Source organism: Meriones unguiculatus, chromosome 18, assembly GCF_030254825.1.
Source record: "Meriones unguiculatus strain TT.TT164.6M chromosome 18, Bangor_MerUng_6.1, whole genome shotgun sequence".
Classification (NCBI taxonomy): domain Eukaryota; kingdom Metazoa; phylum Chordata; class Mammalia; order Rodentia; family Muridae; genus Meriones; species Meriones unguiculatus.
In genome coordinates, this window is record NC_083365.1 from 29,847,177 (window position 1) to 29,868,434 (window position 21,258).

General features: G+C 40.0%; 1 protein-coding gene across 1 annotated transcript; it reads left to right on the forward strand.

Moving 5' to 3' along the window:
* Positions 1-8,649: 8,649 nt before the first annotated feature.
* Positions 8,650-9,591, forward strand: LOC132648960 (olfactory receptor 4K3-like). Its single transcript, XM_060371553.1, has one exon. The coding sequence runs from the start codon at positions 8,653-8,655 to the stop codon at positions 9,589-9,591; it is 939 nt and encodes a 312-aa protein (XP_060227536.1). The 5' UTR covers positions 8,650-8,652.
* The last annotated feature ends 11,667 nt before the right edge of the window (positions 9,592-21,258 follow it).

Genomic DNA, 21,258 nt, shown 5'->3' on the forward strand with positions numbered 1-21,258 from the left:
GATTTTTGACAAAGAAGCCAAAACTGTACAGTGAAAAAAAGAAAGCATCTTCAACAAATGGTGTTGGTCTAACCAGATTTCTGCATGTATAAAAGTGCAAATAGGTCCACATTTATCACCCAGCACAAAACTCAAGTCCAAGTGGATCAAAGAACTTGACATAAAACTAGAGACTCTAAACCTACTAGAATGCAACATGGAGAAAAGTCTGTAACTCGCTGGCATAGGAGACAACTTCCTGAACAGAACAAAACAACAACAGCAAAGGCTTTGAGCTCAACAATTAATAAATGGGATCTCATGAAACTGAGAAGCTTCTGTAAGTCAAAGGATGCTGTCAATAGAAAAAAACAAACAAACAAACCAACAAAACCCAGCACTTTACAAATTGGGAAAAGATCTTTACCAACCCTACATCAGACATAGGGCTGATATCTAAAATATAGAAAGAACTTAAGAAATCTAAAACCAACAAATCAAATAATACAATTAAAGTATTGAATACAAAGCTAAACCAAGAATTCACACACACACACACACACACACACACACACACACACAAAGAATTCACAACAGAAGTTTTTTTGAATGGCTGAGAAACAAATAAATGCTCAATGTCCTTAGCCATCAGAGAAATACAAATCCAAACAATTCTTAAGATTCTGTCTTATTCCAGTCAGAGTGGCTAATATTAAAAAACCTCAAGTAACAACACATTCTGGAGAGGATGTGGAGAAAGGGGAACACTCTCCATTGCTGTAAACTTGTACAATCTCTCTGGAAATCAATCTGGCACTTTCTCAGAAAATTGGGGATAATTCCACCCTAAGACCCAGCTGTACCACTCCTGGGCATATACACAAAACATGCTCTACCATATAATAAGGACATTTACTCAACTATGTTCATAGTGGCTGTATTTGTAATAGCCAGAATCTGGAACAACCTAAGTGTCCTTCAATGGAGGAATGGATATAGAAATTGTGGTACATTTACATAATGGAAGACTGCTCAGCTATTAAAAACAAAGAAATCATGAAATTTTCAGGCAAATGGTTGGAACTAGAAAAAAATCTTCCAAAGTGAAGTAACCCACATCCAGAAAGACACACATGATATGTATTCATTTATAAGTGGATATTAGACCTATGCAGGATAATCATACTACAGTTCACAGATAGGTAACAAGGAGAGCCTAAGGGAGGGTGCCGAAATGTCACAAAAAATAGACTAGATAGGAGAAAGTAGAAGAGATAGCTCAAGTGGATGAGGAGAGGGAACTGGGCAGGAGATAAAATGGGGAGAAAAAGAAAGGGTGGGGATCAGATGTGGGGAGAAGAGGGGTGGGAGGTGAGAGGGCTGGGAACAAGAAGGGAAACTTGGAGGGAGGGTCATCTCTTTGTCAAGTTGGAGGCCTGTGACAGGGTAAGCTCCTGGCAGGATATAGTTGTGACTCTAGGTGAGACTCCTAACAGGGGGGAGAGTGGACATGAAGACTGAAGTGACCACTTCCTAGCCAGGCAAGACAACAACCCCTGACAAAATCTGTGATCCAAAACTTACCCTGCCTACAAGAAGTGCAGGGATAAGGAGGAAACAATGATTGAGGGAAATTCCAAACAATAATAGGCCCAACCTGAGACCCACTGGATGGTAGAGAGCCATCCTCTGATACTAACTAATAAGAATACTTTGCTATACTTGCAGATAGGAGCCTAATATGGCTGTCCTCTGGGAGGGTTCAGCCAGCAGCTGATGGAGACAGGTGTTGGGACTTACAGCCAAGCACGTGGTGGAACTCTGGGGGTCCTGTGGAAGTGTAGGGGGAATGATGGAAGGAGATGGAGGGGACAGGAGCCTCACAAGAAGACCAACAGAGACAACTAACCCAGTCCCATGGGGTCTTGCAGAGACTGAGACATCAACTAAGGAGCATGCATGATCTGGACCTAGGGCAACTTGGGTTTCATATGGATGCCTGGCAAGTGGAGGGGAGAGGGCTGTTTCTAACAGGGACTCTGTTGCCTGCTTTTGGATCACTTCCCCCTGGCAGTGCTAACTTTCCTGGCCTAAGGGGGTGAAAATATGCTCAGACCTGATGTGAATGGATGTGCTGGGGAAGGTTAATATGGGGTAGGGAGGGCTCCCCTTTTCTGGGGGAAAATAGTGAGGGGATGGAGGAAGAAGGGTAAGTGTGGCAAGACTGAGCGGAACAAATGGGGGGTAAATAAAATAATTATAAAAATAAATAAATAAATACATTAATTAATTAATATAAATTTTACCTAACAGGCAAAAACAAATCCACATGTAGTACTTTTATTTTACAATCAGCAGGATTTATTGTAACCCCATATCAAGTACATTTTTAAGAGGTACACTCCTTAATTTTCTAAAATCAACAAAGGAAATGTTTATATTCCATAGAGTTCATAGTTATTGCATCAGTTCTTACCTGCTAATATCACATACAGTTACAGATCATGCTTCATCAGTAATGTGACCAGATTTTTGTCCCATGGGTTGTTTCTTTCATTTTTTATATTAAATTTTTTAATTTTTAAATATTAGCTACAGTTTATTAACTTTGTATCCCAGCTGTAACCTGCTCCATCACTCCCTCCCAATCCCACTCTCCCTTCCTCATCATCTCCCTGCCCCTTTCCAAGTCCACTGATAGGGGAGGACCTCCCCCCCTTTCATCTGACCCTAGCTTATCAGATATTTCAGACCTGGCTGCAATGTCCTCCTCTGTGGCCTAGGAAGGCGGGTCCTACCTCGGGGAGGGGATAAGTCAAAGAGCCAGCCATTGAGTTCCTTTTAGAAATAGTCCTTGTTCCCCTTGCTAGGGTACCCACTTAGATACTGAGCTACATGGGCTACATTCGAGCAGGGGTTCTAGGTTATATGCATACATGGTCCTTGGTTGGAGATACAGTCTCATAGAGGACCCCTGTGCCCAGGTACATTTGGTCCTTGTGGAGCTCCTGTCCTCTCCAGGTCATACTAACTACCCTTTCTTTCATTTAATTCCCTGCACTCTGCTGAAGGTTTGGTTATGCTTTAGGGAATTATGTTCACTGCACAGGTTTTGTTCTTGACATATCTCTCATGATTAGTACATGGCCTCAAAATCTGAAATTTTTTAGTCACTTAGATTATATTGTTACAGGAACAGACTAGGGAGCTGCAAGCGGTTTTTTAAATAAGTTATAGATGAAGTGAATAATTTCGAAAAGTTCACTAAAATTATCAGTGCTGGGATGACTAATAGGAAGTTTTACTTGTCATTCTTCCCATTTTCACAAATTTGCAGTACTCAGTATCATTGTTAATGGAGAAATCCCTAAGGATGTCCAAGATAATTATTTCTTAGGTTCTCATTTTGTTCGGAAAACAGAAAGGGTGACATGGAACACACAGGGGACAGTAAAGTGAAGAAGGATTGGGCCAGGTGGAAAGACGTCTTGATATGCATGAATGTCTTCATAAACCCACATCAGATGGGAAGAAAACATGACCCAAGAGAAAGCTGTGATTTTTGGTAAGTCAGCTCTCTGATATCCTTCTTTTAGGTAATTAATAAAATGTTTCTAGCTATCTCTTTTTACCATTATATGTTATATATAAAGTTCAGAATGTGTTTTTGACTTACTTCTATTTGAGTCCAATATTGTGGGGTATTTTTTCCACTTCTGTTCCATGAATGCTCGAGTCTACCTTAGATGCTCGCCATTTTTAATCAGATAACCTATTAGAGTAGTATACAGTTAACATTTTACAAATATTCACTTCAAGTTAACCAGACAGAATAGCTTTGAGTCAAGGAGTGCATAGCAGATAAGAAAACTTTCAGAATAGAATTGGGCATAAAAAGAAAAGCATTCTGAGTGGTTATTGTGGGAATCAGCTCAAAAGGGCATTCAGTACAGAAATGCGTGGAAAAATACAAGAAAATAAACAGTTGCTTCTAGACTCTTAAAAAGATAAGTCAAGTTTCTTTAATCAGTTTCTTTTTGTATTTCTCAACATAAAAACATTAGATATTCTAAGAGAATTTCTACTAAGTTAAATGCAAAAATTACAGAGATTCTTTAAATGATTGTATTCAATAGGTCTTTGACAGTCGTGATAAAAAAGTCCTGGGTGAAGTGGTTATTATGTTCCTGAAAAAAATTGAATATCAAATATGAATCACGCATTTGTATATTTCACATATACATAGTATAGTTTGCTTTTAGACCTTTAGAGAGACAATTCAGCTTGTTTACCTTCATTAATTTTTATGTTAATTAATGTAAAAGCTAACATTAGATTTTTAGGAAAATTGCTAATAAGTTAAATACAAGAATGTGCATTTATATATATATATATATTTACATATTCCATACGTAAAATATGCATGTGCAAATAGAAAAATATTTTCAGATATAAATACATATGTTCAAATATACTATATATACATATAGATGAGCATGTATATCTTAAACAAAGAGTTCAGCTGAACATCAGAATATTGGCCATAACTTTATGAATCATTTTGTTTCAAGACACAGTAGGAAATAAGATTAAAGGGAACAATCCATGCACCATTTTGCTCTGGATATTAGAGAGGTGTAATGCCCTTGTTTGTATTTTATTCTATGATTTCACAGCACATTAAATTGAGTGTGTAATATTATTTAAGCTCCTATAATATCTGGCATCATTTTTACTAGCTTCTCAAAAATCATGTGGATATAAAACATTCTGATTAACAGCATTAAAACAGAACTGATCATGTACAGTCACTACTATGTATCAGCTATGTAAGATTTTTACGTTCACAGAGGTCTGCTGACAAAACTGTCCTACTTCTATAATACTAGAGAAGACTATCTATCTATCTATCTATCTATCTATCTATCTATCATCGTTTTTTAGAGGCAGGTTTTCTCTGTGTAGTCTTGGCTATACTGGACTCACTTTGTAGAACAGACTGACCTCGAACTCACAGAGGCCCACCGACCTTTTCCTCCTTGAATGCTGGGAACACAGACATGCACCACTGTGCCCAGCTGAGGAGACACTTTAAAAGGCATTGCTTGAGACTTGGTTCTGCTTTGCAGCAGAGGTCCCAAAGGACAGTTTGACAATGCTCTGTAAATGAATGCACTTTCTTAATAATTTCCTTTGGTAGTGCCATAATTCTACCATGACTGTAAAAATTGAGCTCAGTAAAGCCAACACCAAGAGACATGGTATAGTGGAAGGGGTGAAATCCAAGGAATCCTTAATTCTATGCAAAAAAATCACAGCCAAATAAAGATTCCTGAGAGCATAAGAAGCAGTGTGTCCCAGGAAAGAGCACGCCAACTGGATACCTAGTACCAAGTAATCATCCTGAGAACATGCATACAAGTAACATTACACAGGCTGAATAATTTGTATGTATAAAAATATTAATTAAAAGGTAGGCTGTGATTTCCTTTTTCTCCTTTTTTATTACTCAGATTTTTTTTAATCACACAATATAGTCTCAATATGCTTTCCCCTTCCCTTATTTCTCTGACTTCCTACTCACAACTTCTCTCATTTGGACCCTCTCCCTTTGTGTCTCTCATGACAAAAAAAGGACAGGCTTTTAAGAGATAACAACAAAGCATAACAAAATAAAAAAATATTAAAATAAACCAAATACTATCACATCCAAGTAGAATAAGAAAAGCTGATTGTAAAATCAAAGAGCCCCAAGAGAAGGCACAAGAATCAGAGACTCACACATTTATTCAAGCGTCTCACATAATTATTAAAATGAAATCTATAGTATTACATGCTTAGGACTTGGTGAAGACACATGTAGCCCTTTGCTTTCCTCTTTATTCTTTTTGAATTCCTATGAGCTTTGCTCTGTTGTTTTAAGGCACCTCGTTCTTCCCATGAATTTGACAGAGAACAAGGAAAAGTATATGGGAGAATCTGGAGGGAAGAAAGAAGAGAAATATTGTCATTATATTATAACCTTTAAAAAACAAAAGAAACAATACAAAAAAAACACAAAAAGTTCAACTTGACCCTAAACTTTATGATATGTAACAAAATTAAATATATATAAGGAATACTAATTCCTCATTCTACGATCAGCGTATTTTGCTTAGATATTGGGCATATCTTTGTAAGGCATGTGTATTTACTTATTCCTTCAGCTTTCTTTAGCAGATGGATGTGCTACCTGATGCCTTCATAACTTTTACTTGTCTTGCATTCCTTCTCTACACTTTTGTGATGACAGAAATCAGGAACTTAAAATAATTCTGATGATGGCATCAAGGATTTTATTGTTCGCCTGCTCTGGGATAAAATGAGACCCCAAGTTGAAAAGCACCATGAGAATTATTGAAGGGAAAAAAAAAGTGGTCAATGACTGTTTACCATCTGGTTTCAGTATTGGTCACTATATTAGCATAAGCACCCTGCCTTGAGGGGAATAACTGCTGCTCACTGGAAGTATAACTTCCAGTTCATCCAAGGCTGATAGTCAAAGGACAACCTTGTTGACGTAATTATGTAATTCATTCTGTTCTTTACAATAACATAGATGATCAGTAGAAAAGCAAAACAATAAGGAAATACATACTAGTGATAGGATGATGATAGGTGTTGTTTATGTCATGAAACTAAAGTATTTCAAAATCTGAAGTGGTCTCAAGATTAGTTTATGCAATTTAAGATCAATATTTTCTCTTTTTTTTTTTGAGTGTTTCTTACTGGCTTTCTTACGCTAATTTTTTTTTAATTTAATTTAATTTTTTATTATTAGTTACATTTTACTAACTCTGTATCCCAGCTGTATCCCACTCCCTCATTTCCTCCCAATCCCACCCTCCCTCTCTCATCTCCTCCCTGCCCCTTTCCACTGATTGGGAAAGACATCCTCCCCTTTCATCTGACCCTGTTTTATCAGGTATCTTCAAACTGGCTGCAAAGTCCTCCTCTGTGGCTTAGCAGGACTGCTCCTCCCTTGAGAGGTGGGGAGGTCAAAGAGCCTGCCATTGAGTTCCTGTCAGAAATGGCTGAGACTGAAGTAAATGTGACTTGCAGTGATCAGGTCTGACTTAACTTGCCTTGTGCTTTCAATCCACTTACACTGGTATTTGAAGTAGTATTTGTTAATCAGTTTAGTTGAGCAAACAAAATCTATTATATATATTTATTAATGAATAACTGTGAACCTATATTTTGTATTTATATCTCATGCCAGTGTGTATGTTATAGCACCTTCTGTATGCTTCCCAACTAAGGTTTTTCCAAAATGCTCTTTCGAGCTTTAAGCTAAAATTGTATTTTTCATTAATTAATTAATTACTTTAGTTTATATCCCGATAAGAAATCCCCCTTCCACCTCTATTCCGAGGGACTCTTTCTGCCTTCCACTTCCCAATATCACCCTCCCTTTCTCCTAGGAGAAGAGGAGACATCCCAAGAATATCAACCCTCCTTGGCATATCAAGTTGTGGTAGGAATGGTATTATTCTCTTCTATTGAGGGTAGACAATGTCATCCAGTTAGGGGAAAGGGATCCATGGGCAGACAGCAGAGTCAGAGACAGCCAGGGACCCTGCTGTAAGAGTTCCCACATGAGGACTAAGCTGTACATCTTTTATATATTTTTGAGGGGCCTAGGTCAGGCCCATAGACACTCTCTTCTTGTGGTTCAGTCTCTATGAGCCCCTTTGGGCCCAGGCTAGTTGATTTTGTAGGCTTTCTTGTGGTATCCTTGATTTTTCTGGCTCTTTTAATCCTTCTTCTCCCTCTTCCATAAGACTTTCTGAGCTCTGCCAACTCTTTGGCTGTGGTTCTCTGCATCTGTTTTCATCAGCTGCTGGGTGAAGCCACTCAGATGACAGTTATGCCGGTTTCCTGCCTGTAAGTATAGCAAAATATTATTAATACTGTCATGAATGGGCTCTCTCTCATAGCATGGGACTCAAATTAGGAAAGTCAATGATTGGGTAGGTGGAAGGTTTTATGGGTGGGTTGGTGTTTCTCTTCCTCTACTGTAAATCCACCTGTCCACAATAGGTGGCCACATCATGCTCCATAACCCCTGCTTCTAGGAGTCTCAGCTAGGGTCACCACCATAGACTCCCAGGAGCCTCCACCATACCAGAGAAGACACAGATATTATTCTACTGATGCTCAAAGAAATCATTATACAGTCTGACAAAACGGTAATATTTTATAATACCATTTTTACTGAATTTTGGTGTATTTCCCCTTCAGTTGCCAAATTTAATCCTCATTTTTTTTTTCGGAATATCATGAACGCTAGTAACAAATTTGGACAGTTTTTCTCAATGAAACAGCATCCATTTTGGGGTTTTCACGTTGCTCTCTTGCTTTACTCACTGCTCTCTTAAAAAGAAATTGCTGATAGAGCATGTGAATAACAGTCACACATGATGCTTCTCTTCATGCACTTGACTCATTAGCTTTCACCGCAAGCAGCAATGTTACGCATTCTTGGCTTAGATTTATCTTCAATTTATCCATTTCTATTCAGATGAGTTTCAATACGAATGTCTAATTCTACAAAGAAAGTTGCCTACAGCATACCTCTAGTCAATAAGTTTTCTTTCTTTGCAGATTACTTCTGAAGACATACTGAGAAAAATGGGTGAGGGCAATCAGTCTGTGGTGTCAGAATTTATACTTTGGGGACTTTCCAACTCATGGACTATTCAGCTCTCACTCTTTGTGATATTTTTAATGATTTATCTTCTCATTATTTCTGGAAATATTGCCATTCTGGTTTTAATCATCACTGACCCGCATCTGCATTCTCCCATGTACTTCCTGTTGGCCAACCTGTCTTTTGTTGATATGTGGCTTTCTTCAGTCACCACTCCTAAAATGATCACAGACTTTCTCAGGGAAAACAAGACCATTTCCTTTTCAGGCTGCATGTCTCAGGTCTTCTTTGCTCACTGCATCGCTGCAGGAGAGATGGTGTTGTTGGTGGTAATGGCTTATGACCGCTATGTGGCCATCTGCAAGCCACTGCATTACTTTACCATCATGAACCTGAAAAGATGTACTGGGTTGGTGTTGACTTCCTGGACAACTGGATTTGTACATGCCATGAGTCACCTGGTAGTGATTGTGGAGCTGCCATTTTGTGGACCTAAGGAAATAGATAGTTTTTTCTGTGATATGCCATTGGTAATCAAGCTAGCTTGCATAGATTCCGATGATTTGGATGTTCTAATGAATGCTGACTGTGGGGTTGTGGCTGTAACGTGCTTTATTCTGTTGCTCATATCCTACACTTATATCCTAATCACTGTACGACAGAGCTCTAAAGCTGGGGCTCATAAGGCCCTGTCCACGTGCACTGCCCACATCACAGTGGTGATCATCTTTTTTGCACCTTGCATCTTCATCTATGTGTGGCCTCTCAATATCACCTGGTTGGATAAATTTCTTGCTGTATTTTACTCTGTTTTCACACCTCTCCTCAACCCAGGTATTTATACTCTGAGAAATAAAGAAATGAAAAATGCCATGAAAAGATTTATAAGCAACTACTTTGGTCCCAAAGGAAATTTCTAATATCCAGATATATGTCCGAATTACTGAACATAGTGAAACTGACTGTTTGAAATAGATTTTAAGTCAGAAAATATAGTTGATATTCAAAATTTGTACAAATACCCTAATATAGATATAACTTGATAATTAAAAAAATATGACATTTACTGACCAACCCTCTTTCTAAAATTTCTTTCTAAATCTAATTTGAATTATCTTTCCTTGTATGGATATCATAAAACTGTTTTTATTAGAGTTTACCTTAATGTGTATTGACCAAACTCATATGTTTATCTTTATAAATAACATCTTAGTAAAATTTACCTGATTATAATTCTATACATTACCACATGCCCCAAAAATTCAATTTCTTTGCCAAATGGCCAATATCATCACTTTTGCCTGATCACAGTTATCAAGAAAAAAAACAAAACAAAACAAAAACAACTAAAGGAGTGGGCAGAAAATGTTAAGAGAAGATCAAACAAATTATAGACTCAAGAAGGCAGCATTTTATTATACTTTGTGTTTTTTATTTTAAGCCAGATGAATATGTATCATAATAAAATGTCCAAAAATGTTTACTGAGATTTCTATGTTATCTCAATCTGATACTATAATTTGTGCTTTAAATTATTATTTAATATCATATATCCTGAAATCGAATCTCCATGAGGTCTGTTTTCATAAATTGATTGATTCATAGGGTAACAAACTATGTTTAGGATGCTTTTTCCACAAGATAGAGTTTATAATGATGGTTAAAACTCCATAGCCATTTGACCACTTTCGGAATTTCAGATCTTATATTAAGTATTTTTTATTTAGGTTGTATTTTAAAGGATGCAAATAAAGGTTGAAGTTCATTCTTCTTCATGTGCACATCTCATTCTCCTTGTTTAGGATTCTTTCTTTCCTCCAGTATGTAGTTTTGGTATATTTGGTGAAAATCATGTCACTCTAATTGTGTAGAGTTAAGTAAAGTCTTTCTAGTATATTTTATTCATTTATATGTAGTTATACAAGTATGCCAGTACCATACTGTTGTGGTTCAGTTACACAATTAAATATTACTCAGCAATTAAACAGAAGGAAACCATGAAATTTGTAGGCAAATGGTGGCATATAGAAAAGATCATCCTGAGTGAGGTATCCCAGAAGCATAAAGGCATACATGATATATACTCACTTATAAGTGGAAATTAGACACGTAATATATGATAAACATACCATAATCTGTACACCTAAAGAAGCTAAGCAAGAAGGAGGCCCATGGGTAAGATGATCAATCCTCACTCAGAAAGACAAATGGGATAGACATTGGAAGAAGGAGAAAACAGGAAACAGGACAGGAGCTCACCACAGAGGGCCTCTGAAAGACTCTACCCAGCAGTGTATCAAAGCAGATGCTGAGACTCTTAACCAAACTTTGGACAGAGTGCAGGGAATTTTGTGAAAGAAGGGTGAGAGAGTAAGACCTGGAGAGGACAGGAGCTCCACAAGGAGAGTAACAGAACCAAAAAACTCTGGCACAGAGGTCTTTTCTGAGACTGATACTCCCACCAAGGACCATTCATGGATATAACCTAGACCCTCTGCTCAGATGTAGCCCATGGCAGCTCAGTATCTAAGCAGGTATCTAGAAAGGGGAACAGGGAATGTTTCTAACATGAACCCAGTGGCTGGATCTTTGATTGCCTCTCCTGATGGGGGCAGCTCTGTTGCCAGGCCATATAGGGGGACAATGCAGCCTATACTGATGACAACCTGATAAGCTAGGGACAGATAGAAGGTGAGGAGGACCTCTCCTATCCATGGACTCAGAGCGAGGCATGGGAGGAGATGAGGGAGAGAAGGTACGGTTGGGAAGGAATGATGGAAGGGGCTATAACTGGGATAGAAAGAGAATAAACTGTAATTAATATAAAAAATAAAAATTTCATAAAAAGTGGGATACACTGTCTGCAGGGTAGAGCCTTTCAGAGGCCCTCTGTGGCAGGTTCCTAGGTTGTTTCCCATTTTCTTCTTCTTCTGATATCCATCTTCTTTGCCTTTCGGGAAGGGGATTGAGCATTTTAGTCAGGGTCCTCTCTCTTGATTAGTTTCTTTAGATGTACAGATTTTAGTAGGTTTATCCTATGTTAGGTCTATATGAGTGAGTATATACCATGTGTGTCTTTCTGCTTCTGGGACAGCTCACTCAGCATGATCCTTTCCAGGTACCATCATTTACTGCACATTTCATGATTTCCTTGTTTTTCATTGCAGAGCAATACTCCATTGTGTAGATATAACACAATTTCTGCATCCATTCTTCAGTTGAGGGGCATCTGGGCTGTTTCCACCTTCTGGCTATTACAAATAAAGCTGCTACAAACATGGTTGAGCAATTGTCCTTTTTGTGTACGTGAGCCTCTTTTGGATATATGCCTAGGGGTAGTATGGCTGGATCTTGAGGAAGCGCTATTCCTAGTTGTCTGAGAAAGTTGATATCCAGAGGGTTGTACGAGTTTGCTTTCCTGCAACTGTGGTATGGAATTCCACAGTAGTGTTCAGGCTATTTGAAGGGACTTAGTTACTAATGCCCTGCCTACCTTGGCTTCTGTTTCAGTCAGGGTTTTGTATAAGAACACAACTGAAAAAAATTAATGTGTGGGGGCTGGAGAGATGGCTCAGAAGTTAAGAGCACTGTCTGCTGTTCCACAGGACCGGGGTCCATTTCCCAACACCCACATGAATGCACACAACTGTCTATACCTCCAGTTCCAGGGGATCTGACATCATCACATAGACAGGCAAAACACCAGTGAATATAAAAAATAAAATGAATGTGTGTATTCACATGTGCGTGCGTGTTTGAGTAGAATGGTTTACTGGTTGTGGTTCAGGCAGTCCAACAATGGTTGTCTCTTGATGGAAAGGCCAAGGACTCAGTAGTTTGTACAGTCCAGGAGACTAGATATCTCAGCAGTCCCAGTCTAATGCTGGAGTCCCTGTGGATCCCTGAGAGCTGCTGGTCTTCTATCTACATTGAATCCCTAAGTGAGGGAATGCCCTCAGTGAAGGAAGGAATGCCCCAGCATCAGGATAGATGAACTTGCCAGTAAAAACGAGGAAAAGGAAATCATGAAATATGCAGGCAAATGAAAGGAGCTAGAAAAGTTTATCCTGAGTGAGGTATCTCACAACCAGAAAAACATGAATGGTATGCACCCACTTAAGAGTGGATATTAACTATATAACATTAAGATAACCATATTAAAATCTACATACCTAAAGAAACTAAACAACAAGGAGGACTCTAGGGAGGATATGTAAATATCATCCAAAATGGCAAATAGGATAGACACCTGAAGCAGTGGAAGAGGGGGAACAAGACAGGAGCCTACCATAGAGGGTCCTCTGAAAGGCTCCACCCAACAAGGGATTGAAGCAGATGCTGAGACTCACAGCTAAACTTTGAGCAGAGAGAAGGGAATCTTACGGAAGAAGGGAGGAATAGAAGGACCCAGAGGGGATAGGAGCTACAAAAGGAGACCAACAAAGCTAAAATATCTGAGCCCAGCAGGCCCTGTAGAGACTGATGCACCAACCAAGGACCATGCATGGAGAGGACCTAGACTTCCTGCTCAGATGTAGCCAATAGGCAGCTCAGTCTCCATGTGGGTTGCTGAGTAAGGGGCTGCCTCTGTCATGAACTCACTCTGTTGACTGCTCTTTAGTTACTTTCCCCTAGGTATGTGACCTTGCCAGGCCACAGAGGAAGAGGATCCAGGCAGCCCTGATGAGACTTGATAAGCTAGAGTCAGATGGCAGGGGATGAGAACTCCCCCTTTCAATGGACTAGAAGAAGGGGATGGGGGGATGAAGAAGGGTGGGTGGGACCGGGGGGATAAGAGGGATGGGCTACAGTTGTGATATAAAAGGAATAAATTGTAAAAAATAAAAACAAAAAAAGTCGCTCCCCCCAAAAAAAGTGGGATACAGAACTAAACAGAGAATTCTCAACAGAGGGATATTGAATGGCAGAAAAACACGTAAATGAATGTTCAGTGTCCTTAGTTATCAGGAAAATTCAAATCAAAAGGACCCTAAGATTTCATATTACATCCAACAGAATGGCCAAGATTAAATATTCAAGTGACACCACCTGCTAGAAAGGATGTGGAGAAAGGGCAACCCTCCTCCATTGCTGGTGGGAATGTAAACTTGTACAACCACTTTGGAAATCAATATGGCAATTTCTTTTTTTTAATTTTTATTTTATTTTAGTTTTAATTACACTTAATTTACTTTGTATCCTCCCTCTAGTTCCCTTCCTCCTCTCTTCCCAATCCCACCCTTCCTCCCCCTTCTCCACGCATGCTCCTCCCCAAGTCCACTGGTACTGGAGGGTTTCTTTTTCTTCCCTTTGATCCTAGTCTATTAGGTCGCATCAGGAGTGGATGTATTGTCTTCCTCTGTGGCCTGGTAAGGCTTCTCCCCCCTCACAGGGAGATGATCAAAAAGCAGGCCAATCAGTTCATGTCAGAAGCAGTCCCTGTTCCCATTACTATGGAACCCACTTGGACACTGAACTACCATCTGTGTACTTTCTTGCTACCTGAAGATCCAGCTTTACCACTCCTATGTCTATATCCAAATGATGCCCAAGTATAAAATTTCAAATAAGCCAAAAGAACAAATTCTGACCAAATAAGATCAGAAATCAATGAAAAAAAAAATAGACCAATAAACAGGTGATAATGTATTAAAGCAGAAACAAAGATAATTTTGTGCACATTTACTATGAAAAAGTTGGCTCAAAAAGGACCTATAAAAGGCTGTGAATCACAAAATTAGCAGGTTATCTAGGTTGGGTACAGGGAAGAGGTGACATGGTTGATGTTTGGAGTTGATGAGTTCTAACACTGTCTGGAGGCAGAATTTTACTTGTTTTCTCTTAATACTTTCTAGTGGCTGAAGAAAGACCTTGAACTATAGATGATAATTAATTTTGTCAAAAATGTACTGACATAAAATAAAAATTTCATAGACATACCTATACTACCATTTGGCAAATTTTATAGACATACCTACACTAACATTTGGCAAACAGCTCTTTATTGGGGTTAGCAATCTACACGTAAAATTAATGATTACTATCAAGTCAGAAGTTGAATCTTTAAAGTGTTTAATTTTGAATGGATTTGCTAAAATGTCAATTAAGCTGACAGTGAAATAGAATAAAATTAAATAATTAGGGAAGAATATGTCTGTGATCTTAATAACATTAAAGTCCATAACATAATATGGAATGCTTTATGCCTTTTTATTTCTCAGCTTAGAGGAAATAGGTGAATTTGTCAAAAAAAATTACAGCTTTCCTTTGGAATTTAGTGTAAGGCAAAAATCCATTTCTTTCATTTTTATTCATTGTTGTACATGAAGTCTTAGACAATGTAAAAAATTAAAAAGGAAACAAGAATTAAAACTCATAAAACTCATTATATTGGTAGGTGTCATAAATATTTGATTAGTAAATATTGAATAATCCAAACAGTAATTACTAGATACAATGAATTATTTCAGAAAGAGTGTAGAATATGAAAATTTAAAATTGTATATAACTATACAATTAGCAGTAGAACTTAATGTTTATAATATCAATATCTCATGACCATCTTTGACAAAACAATAGTATGTAAATTACATAATACTACTGAGTGTATTGAGGATGTAATACAGACAGAAATAAACGATTTTGTATGTCACAAACTCAGTAGATAATTAAGTTTGAGTTAGAAGACTGTATTCTTCATGTCCTTGCTTCAGTACTCTCTGGGTTGTGGTGTGTTTGACTAATGCCAAGTTTTTGAGCTTGGAGCTTTTTCTGGGCTTGCAAGCTTATATTCCATTAAGAGTTTATCTGTGATTATTGGGAGGGGCAAGATGGCAGCTCCGGGAGGACTCTCATTCTGACCAGCAGCATGGCAGGATCAGCACAGTGACCAGCAATCAGAACTCGCGGCCATAAAACACAGTGATTGTGTTTCCCAGGTGAGAGGATACCCCACGGTGGGGATTCAATCAGCTTTTAACTTACCCTGCTAAACCTTGGAAGAGATCCTGGTTTTACCAGATGCTTGGCTGTCAGCCGCCAGCCCCACGCCATCCCAGAGCCACAAGCCAGTGTCTCTGGTCATGGTCCCAGACTGAACCTTGAGCACCACACTATCAGAGACTGGAATTTTCAGTCGAGAGATAACCCCATGGTGCAGGAAACGATTGGGATCGACCTTAGGTCACCCAGATAACCCCTCAGGTTTATCTGGGTTACCAGATAAACTCAGGTTCCATGGGCGCACCAGGAGCCAGCCCAGAGCCAGAGCTGGAGACCCAGGCTCTGGCACAGAGCCCTGCCTGCCTGTGCGCCTGATTTGCTGCCTGAGATAGAACTGAGGGCACCAGGGCACCAGTGAATGAGTTTCACTGTCTGGTGCAAACACACAGGGAGAGAAATGGCTGGTCTGATCTCAGAGCTCTCAGCCGACACACCCACCCCGAAAAGGTCTTGGGAAAATTATCCAGTTTAGGCAGACGCCCAGGCTCCCAAAGGCCAGAAAGGCAGACACGGGCAGTTTCTGTGGGCCAGACAGCTGGCAGAGACTGAGCCCCCATCACTCAGCTGTGCTCCAGACACAGGCAGTTTCTGAGGCCAGCCAGCTGGTGGAGACTGAGCAGTGTGCACCAGGGCCAAAAAGAGACTGGGAGTCCCTGTCTCCAAGAGTCACAGGGAAGAATGGAAGCTTTACTGACTTAAATCACCCAGTCCTTCCCTGGAAAAAGTCTAGCAGACTGGTGGGGCCTAGCTGCCATCACTCAGCTGCTCAGCTGTGCTCCAGACACAGGCACAAACAGTTACTGAGTGCCAGATGTCCAAATGGGTCACAGCAGCTGATCATTAAATTTACAGCAAGAAACCCAGAAATAGGGCAGCTGTCTTCAGGACTTCCCTGGGTGAGAGGAGAACCCTCTCGACTAACAGAGACCACAGTTACCACTCAGGTCTCTATCCCTAAGGTGAGCAGCAGCAACTCCTGAAAAAACGCCAGCCATCCAGGGACTATACCCAAAAAGCTGAGAAGACTTCCTTCAGGAAAAACCAGCTTTCTGCAAAGGGGATTCTCTTCACCACAGGATCCCCAGGAACCACAAGAAAATAACCCCAAACACCTAAAATAGCAAAATGGGTAGAGGCCAGCATACAAGCTCAAGCAACAAAAGACAAAGCAATATGACATCTCCAGAACCCAGTTACCCAGGGGCAAGTAGCCCTGGACACCCCAGCATAACTGAGATCCAAGAAGATGACCTAACAACTATGCTCATGAAGATGATAACAGAGGAAACAAATAAGATACATAAAGACATAAAGGAAGATAAACTCAAACAGAATATTGCCATCCATAAAGAAATAGAGGAAGCTGCAGCCAAACAGTTTATGGCCTTTAGAAAATGCTAAAGCATTGAATGAAATATATATATATATATATATATATATATATATATATATATATATATAAAACAGAGTTGAAGGAACTAAAAGAAAAACAGGAAAGTACAATCAGACAGGTGAAGGAAGTAAACAAAACAACTCAAGACCTGAAGATAGAATTGGAAAAATTAAAGAACACACAAATGGAGGAAATAATGGAGAGAAAGAATTTAGGGAAGAAAACAGGAACTACAGAGGTAAGCATAACCAACAGAGTACAAGAAATGGAAGAAAAAAATCTCAGAAGACACAATGGAAGAAATTGATGTATCTGTCAAAGAAAATGTTAAATCCAAAAAATTCCTGACACAGACCGTCCAAGAAATCCAAGACAATATGAAAAGACAAAACCTAAGAATAATAGGTATAGAGGAAAAAGAAGACTCCCTTCTCCAAGGCCCAGAAAATATTTTCAACAAAATCATTGAAGAAAATTTCTCCAAGTTAAAGGAGAGGCCAATAAGAATTCATGAGGCTATAAACAAACAGGTGTGGGCTTATAGGAAATATTATGGGAAGCCTTAACCCTCTCGTTGTAACATCCTGCATCAGTTCTAGAACTAGCAGTGGTGGTGTCCGAGGTCTGAGTAGGTTCAGGAGATCATTGCCCCCAGGGGCGAAACATGCTTCATGTAAATTGACTAACTCCATGTTTTCCTCCACTTTTGAAAGTCATTTAGGATTCTTAAAATATTTTTTCCCTTTTATTTTTAAATTTTTCATCAATTACACTTTATTCATTCTGCATCCCCCCATGAGCCCCTCCCTCCTCCCCTCCCAATCCCACCCTCCCTCCTCCCTCCTCCCTCTGCATGCATGCCACTCCCCAAGTCCACTGATAGGGGAGGTTCTCCTCTCCTTTCTGATCTTAGTCTGTCAGTTCACATCAAAAGTGGCTGCATTGTCCTCTACTATGGCCTGGTAAGGCTGCTCCCCCGCAGGGGCAGGTGATCAAAGAGCAGGCCAATCAGATTATGTCAGAGGCAATCCCTCATCACATTACTATGTAACCCAATTGGACTCTGAACTGCCCTGGGCTACATCTGTGCAGGGGTTCTAGGTTATCTCCATGAATAGACCTTGGATGGAGTATGAGTCTCTGGGAAGTTCCCTGTGTTCAAATTTTCTTGTTCTGTTGCTCTCCTTGTGGAGACCCTGTCCTCTCCAGCTCTTACTATTTCCCAGTTCTTACATAAAATTCCATTCACTCTGCCCAGCAGTTGACCATCAGGCTCAGCATCTGCTTTGATAGTCTGTAGGGCAGAAGCTTTCAGAGGCCCTCTGTGGTAGGTTCCTAGGTTGTTTCCTGTTTTCTTCTTCTTCTGATGCCCATCCTCTTTGCCTTTCCGGATGGGGATTGGACATTTTAGTTAGGGTCCTCTCTCTTGCTTAGTTTCTTTAGATGTACAGGTTTTAGTGGGTTTGTCCTATGTTGTATGTCTATATGAGTGAGTATATACCATTGCAAAACCTGCACTCCCGGTGCAGGGTCCGTACCGCTCCCTCCCCCAAAGAGACTCACAGACCTCTGTTCAATGCAAAAGCAAGAGGCAGCTTATTCCAATCGCGATGGGGGTCATCCCTTCAAAGCAGGAAATGACCCCAAGCATACTAAGCACAGAGTTTGTATACCTAAAAAAATCAGACCTTTACATTGATTAGTCAGCAGAAAAGATAGCAGTAATGCAGGCTGGCAGCTGTAGCGGGGAGTTCACAGCTCCAAGGACAGTCCTCCCCTCTTCTCCCATCTCTCCAATCTGTAGCTGGCCACTTACAGCTCCAAGGACAGTCCTCCCCTAAATCGCCTGACTTGTACTTTTTTCTTCTTAGCTGGCCCTTATTCAAGGTCCAGTTGATTTCCTTTCTAATTTGGGATGGTCCCATTTCTCACCATGTGTTTCTTTTTGCTTCTGGGACAACTCACTCAGGATTAGCCAGATAGAGCCAAGTAATTGTGGTAATGATACTTGCTTTTTTGCCCAGTGCTGGAATGCTAGTAAATTTAGGCATGCCCTGGTTACTCGCATGCCTCGCTGGGTGCTTGTGCCCGTTGATGTCCCTCACACTATGACTCTCGTCAGACAGAAAAGGGATCTTGGAATTACAGCCGCCATTGTTACTTCCATCTCATTGGCGGCTGTTGGAGCTACCACATCGGCATTAGCCATGAGTCATACTGTGTAGACTGCTCAGACCCCGAAAAATCTTTTAGCCAATGTACCTCATGCCTTAGATGTACAAAAAGGAATTAATGCTCAACTAAAAGGAGACTTGATGGTGTTAAATCAGAGGATTGATCTCGTGCAGGAGCAAATTGATACCCTATGGCAAATCACTCAACTTGGCTGAAAAGTATGCTGTATGAAAGTATGAAAGTATGCTGGACTTTGAGTCACTAGCATACAACATGAGAATTTTTCCTGTGCTGCAAATCTGTCTAAACAATTGTCTAGCTATATTTTAGGTAATTGGACTGGAGAATTCAATACTACGATGGAGCAACTGAGAGTGGCCATTGTCACAGTAAATTCTACCAGAGTGGACGCAGGACTAGCCACAGGATTATCATCATGGATTGCTGCAGCCATGAATCATCTGAAGGAATGGGCAGGCATGGGAGCGTTAGCAGGCCTTCTGGTGTTGGTCTCCTTGGTTTCCCTGTGGTATATATGCAAGATTAGAGTCTCACAACAGCGTAATGCAGCCATGACCATTCAGGCCTTTATAGCCATTGAAGCAGGACAGTCTCCCCAAGCATGGTTGGCTACCATAAAAAGCTAAAATGTTACGCTCAGGATGCGAGGCTAAGCACTGCACTCAGGGTCAGCTGCTTTTGACCCAGAAACGAGCATGTCTGATTGCATGCGAGTTGATGCCCCAGGTCCAGCCTCTGAGAAATAGGTATCAGAATGGTCTGATGCTCTTTGGGTGGATGACACCTAAATGAACATCAGTACAATTCCCAATTTATTTCTAATATCAGAGATCAGACATCTACTGTTGCCTGATGCCTCTAAAACAAAAAGGGGGAACTGTAGAGAGCTGCGTAATGCTGCGCCTTAAAGATGGAACTGGTTTCTGCCTTCCACCTTCCCGATGGTGAGTGCTGTCTGTCACGAACAACTCCACATTTTGCTAAAGCCAAGGATCTGGCTTGCTTCCATGTATGTGGACCTATCGGCATTGCCCACATGGCACGCTGGGGTTGGCTACCCAGAGGCTATGTAAGCTGTGGGCTGGCTTTCCCCAGGGTCAGATGATTGTTCAAGGTTCCTGAATAAACTGCATTGAAAAAAAAAAGAAAAAAAAAAAAAGAATACATGTGGCCTACAGAATACCCAACAAATTCGACCAGCAAAGAAAATCCTCCCGCCACATAATAATCAAAACAGTAAGTATACAGAACAAAGAAAAAATACTAAAAGCTGCAAGGGAAAAAGGCCAAGTAACATATAATGGCAAACTCATTAGAATCACACCTGACTTTTCAACAGAGACTATGAAAGCCAGAAGGGCCTGGACAGATATCATGCAGACCCTAAGAGAACACAGATGTCAGCCCAGGCTACAATACCCAGCAAAACTCTCAGTCCTCATAGATGGAGAAAACAAGATATTCAATGACAAAAACAAATTTCAACAATACCTACAAACAAATCCAGCAGTACAGAAGACACTGGAAGGGAAAATACAACCCAAGAAAGCTAGCTACATTCAAGAAAACACAGGAAATAAATAACCTCAGTTCAGTAAAACAAAAAGCAACCAAGCACACAACCTGATGACCATAGCCAACATCAAAATCAAGAGATCTAACAGCCACTGGTCATTAATCTCTCTCAACATCAATGGACTCAACTCTCCAATAAAAAGACACAGATTAACAGAATGGATACGTAAACAAAACCCAGCAATCTGTTGCATACAAGAAACACACCTAAGACACAAAGATAGACATTACCTGAGGGTAAAGGGTTGGAAGACGACTTTCCAAGCAAACGGACCCAAGAAGCAAGCAGGAGTAGCCATTCTAATATCTGATAAAATAGACTTTCAACCAAAATTAATCAAAAGAGATGGGGAAGGACACTTCATACTCATCAAGGGAAAATTCCACCAGGAAGACATCACAATCCTGAACATCTATGCCC

Coding starts and splice junctions, on each gene's coding strand:
- LOC132648960 (XM_060371553.1), top strand. CDS start 8,653: ATGGGTGAGGGCAATCAGTCTGTGGTGTCAGAATTTATACTTTGGGGA.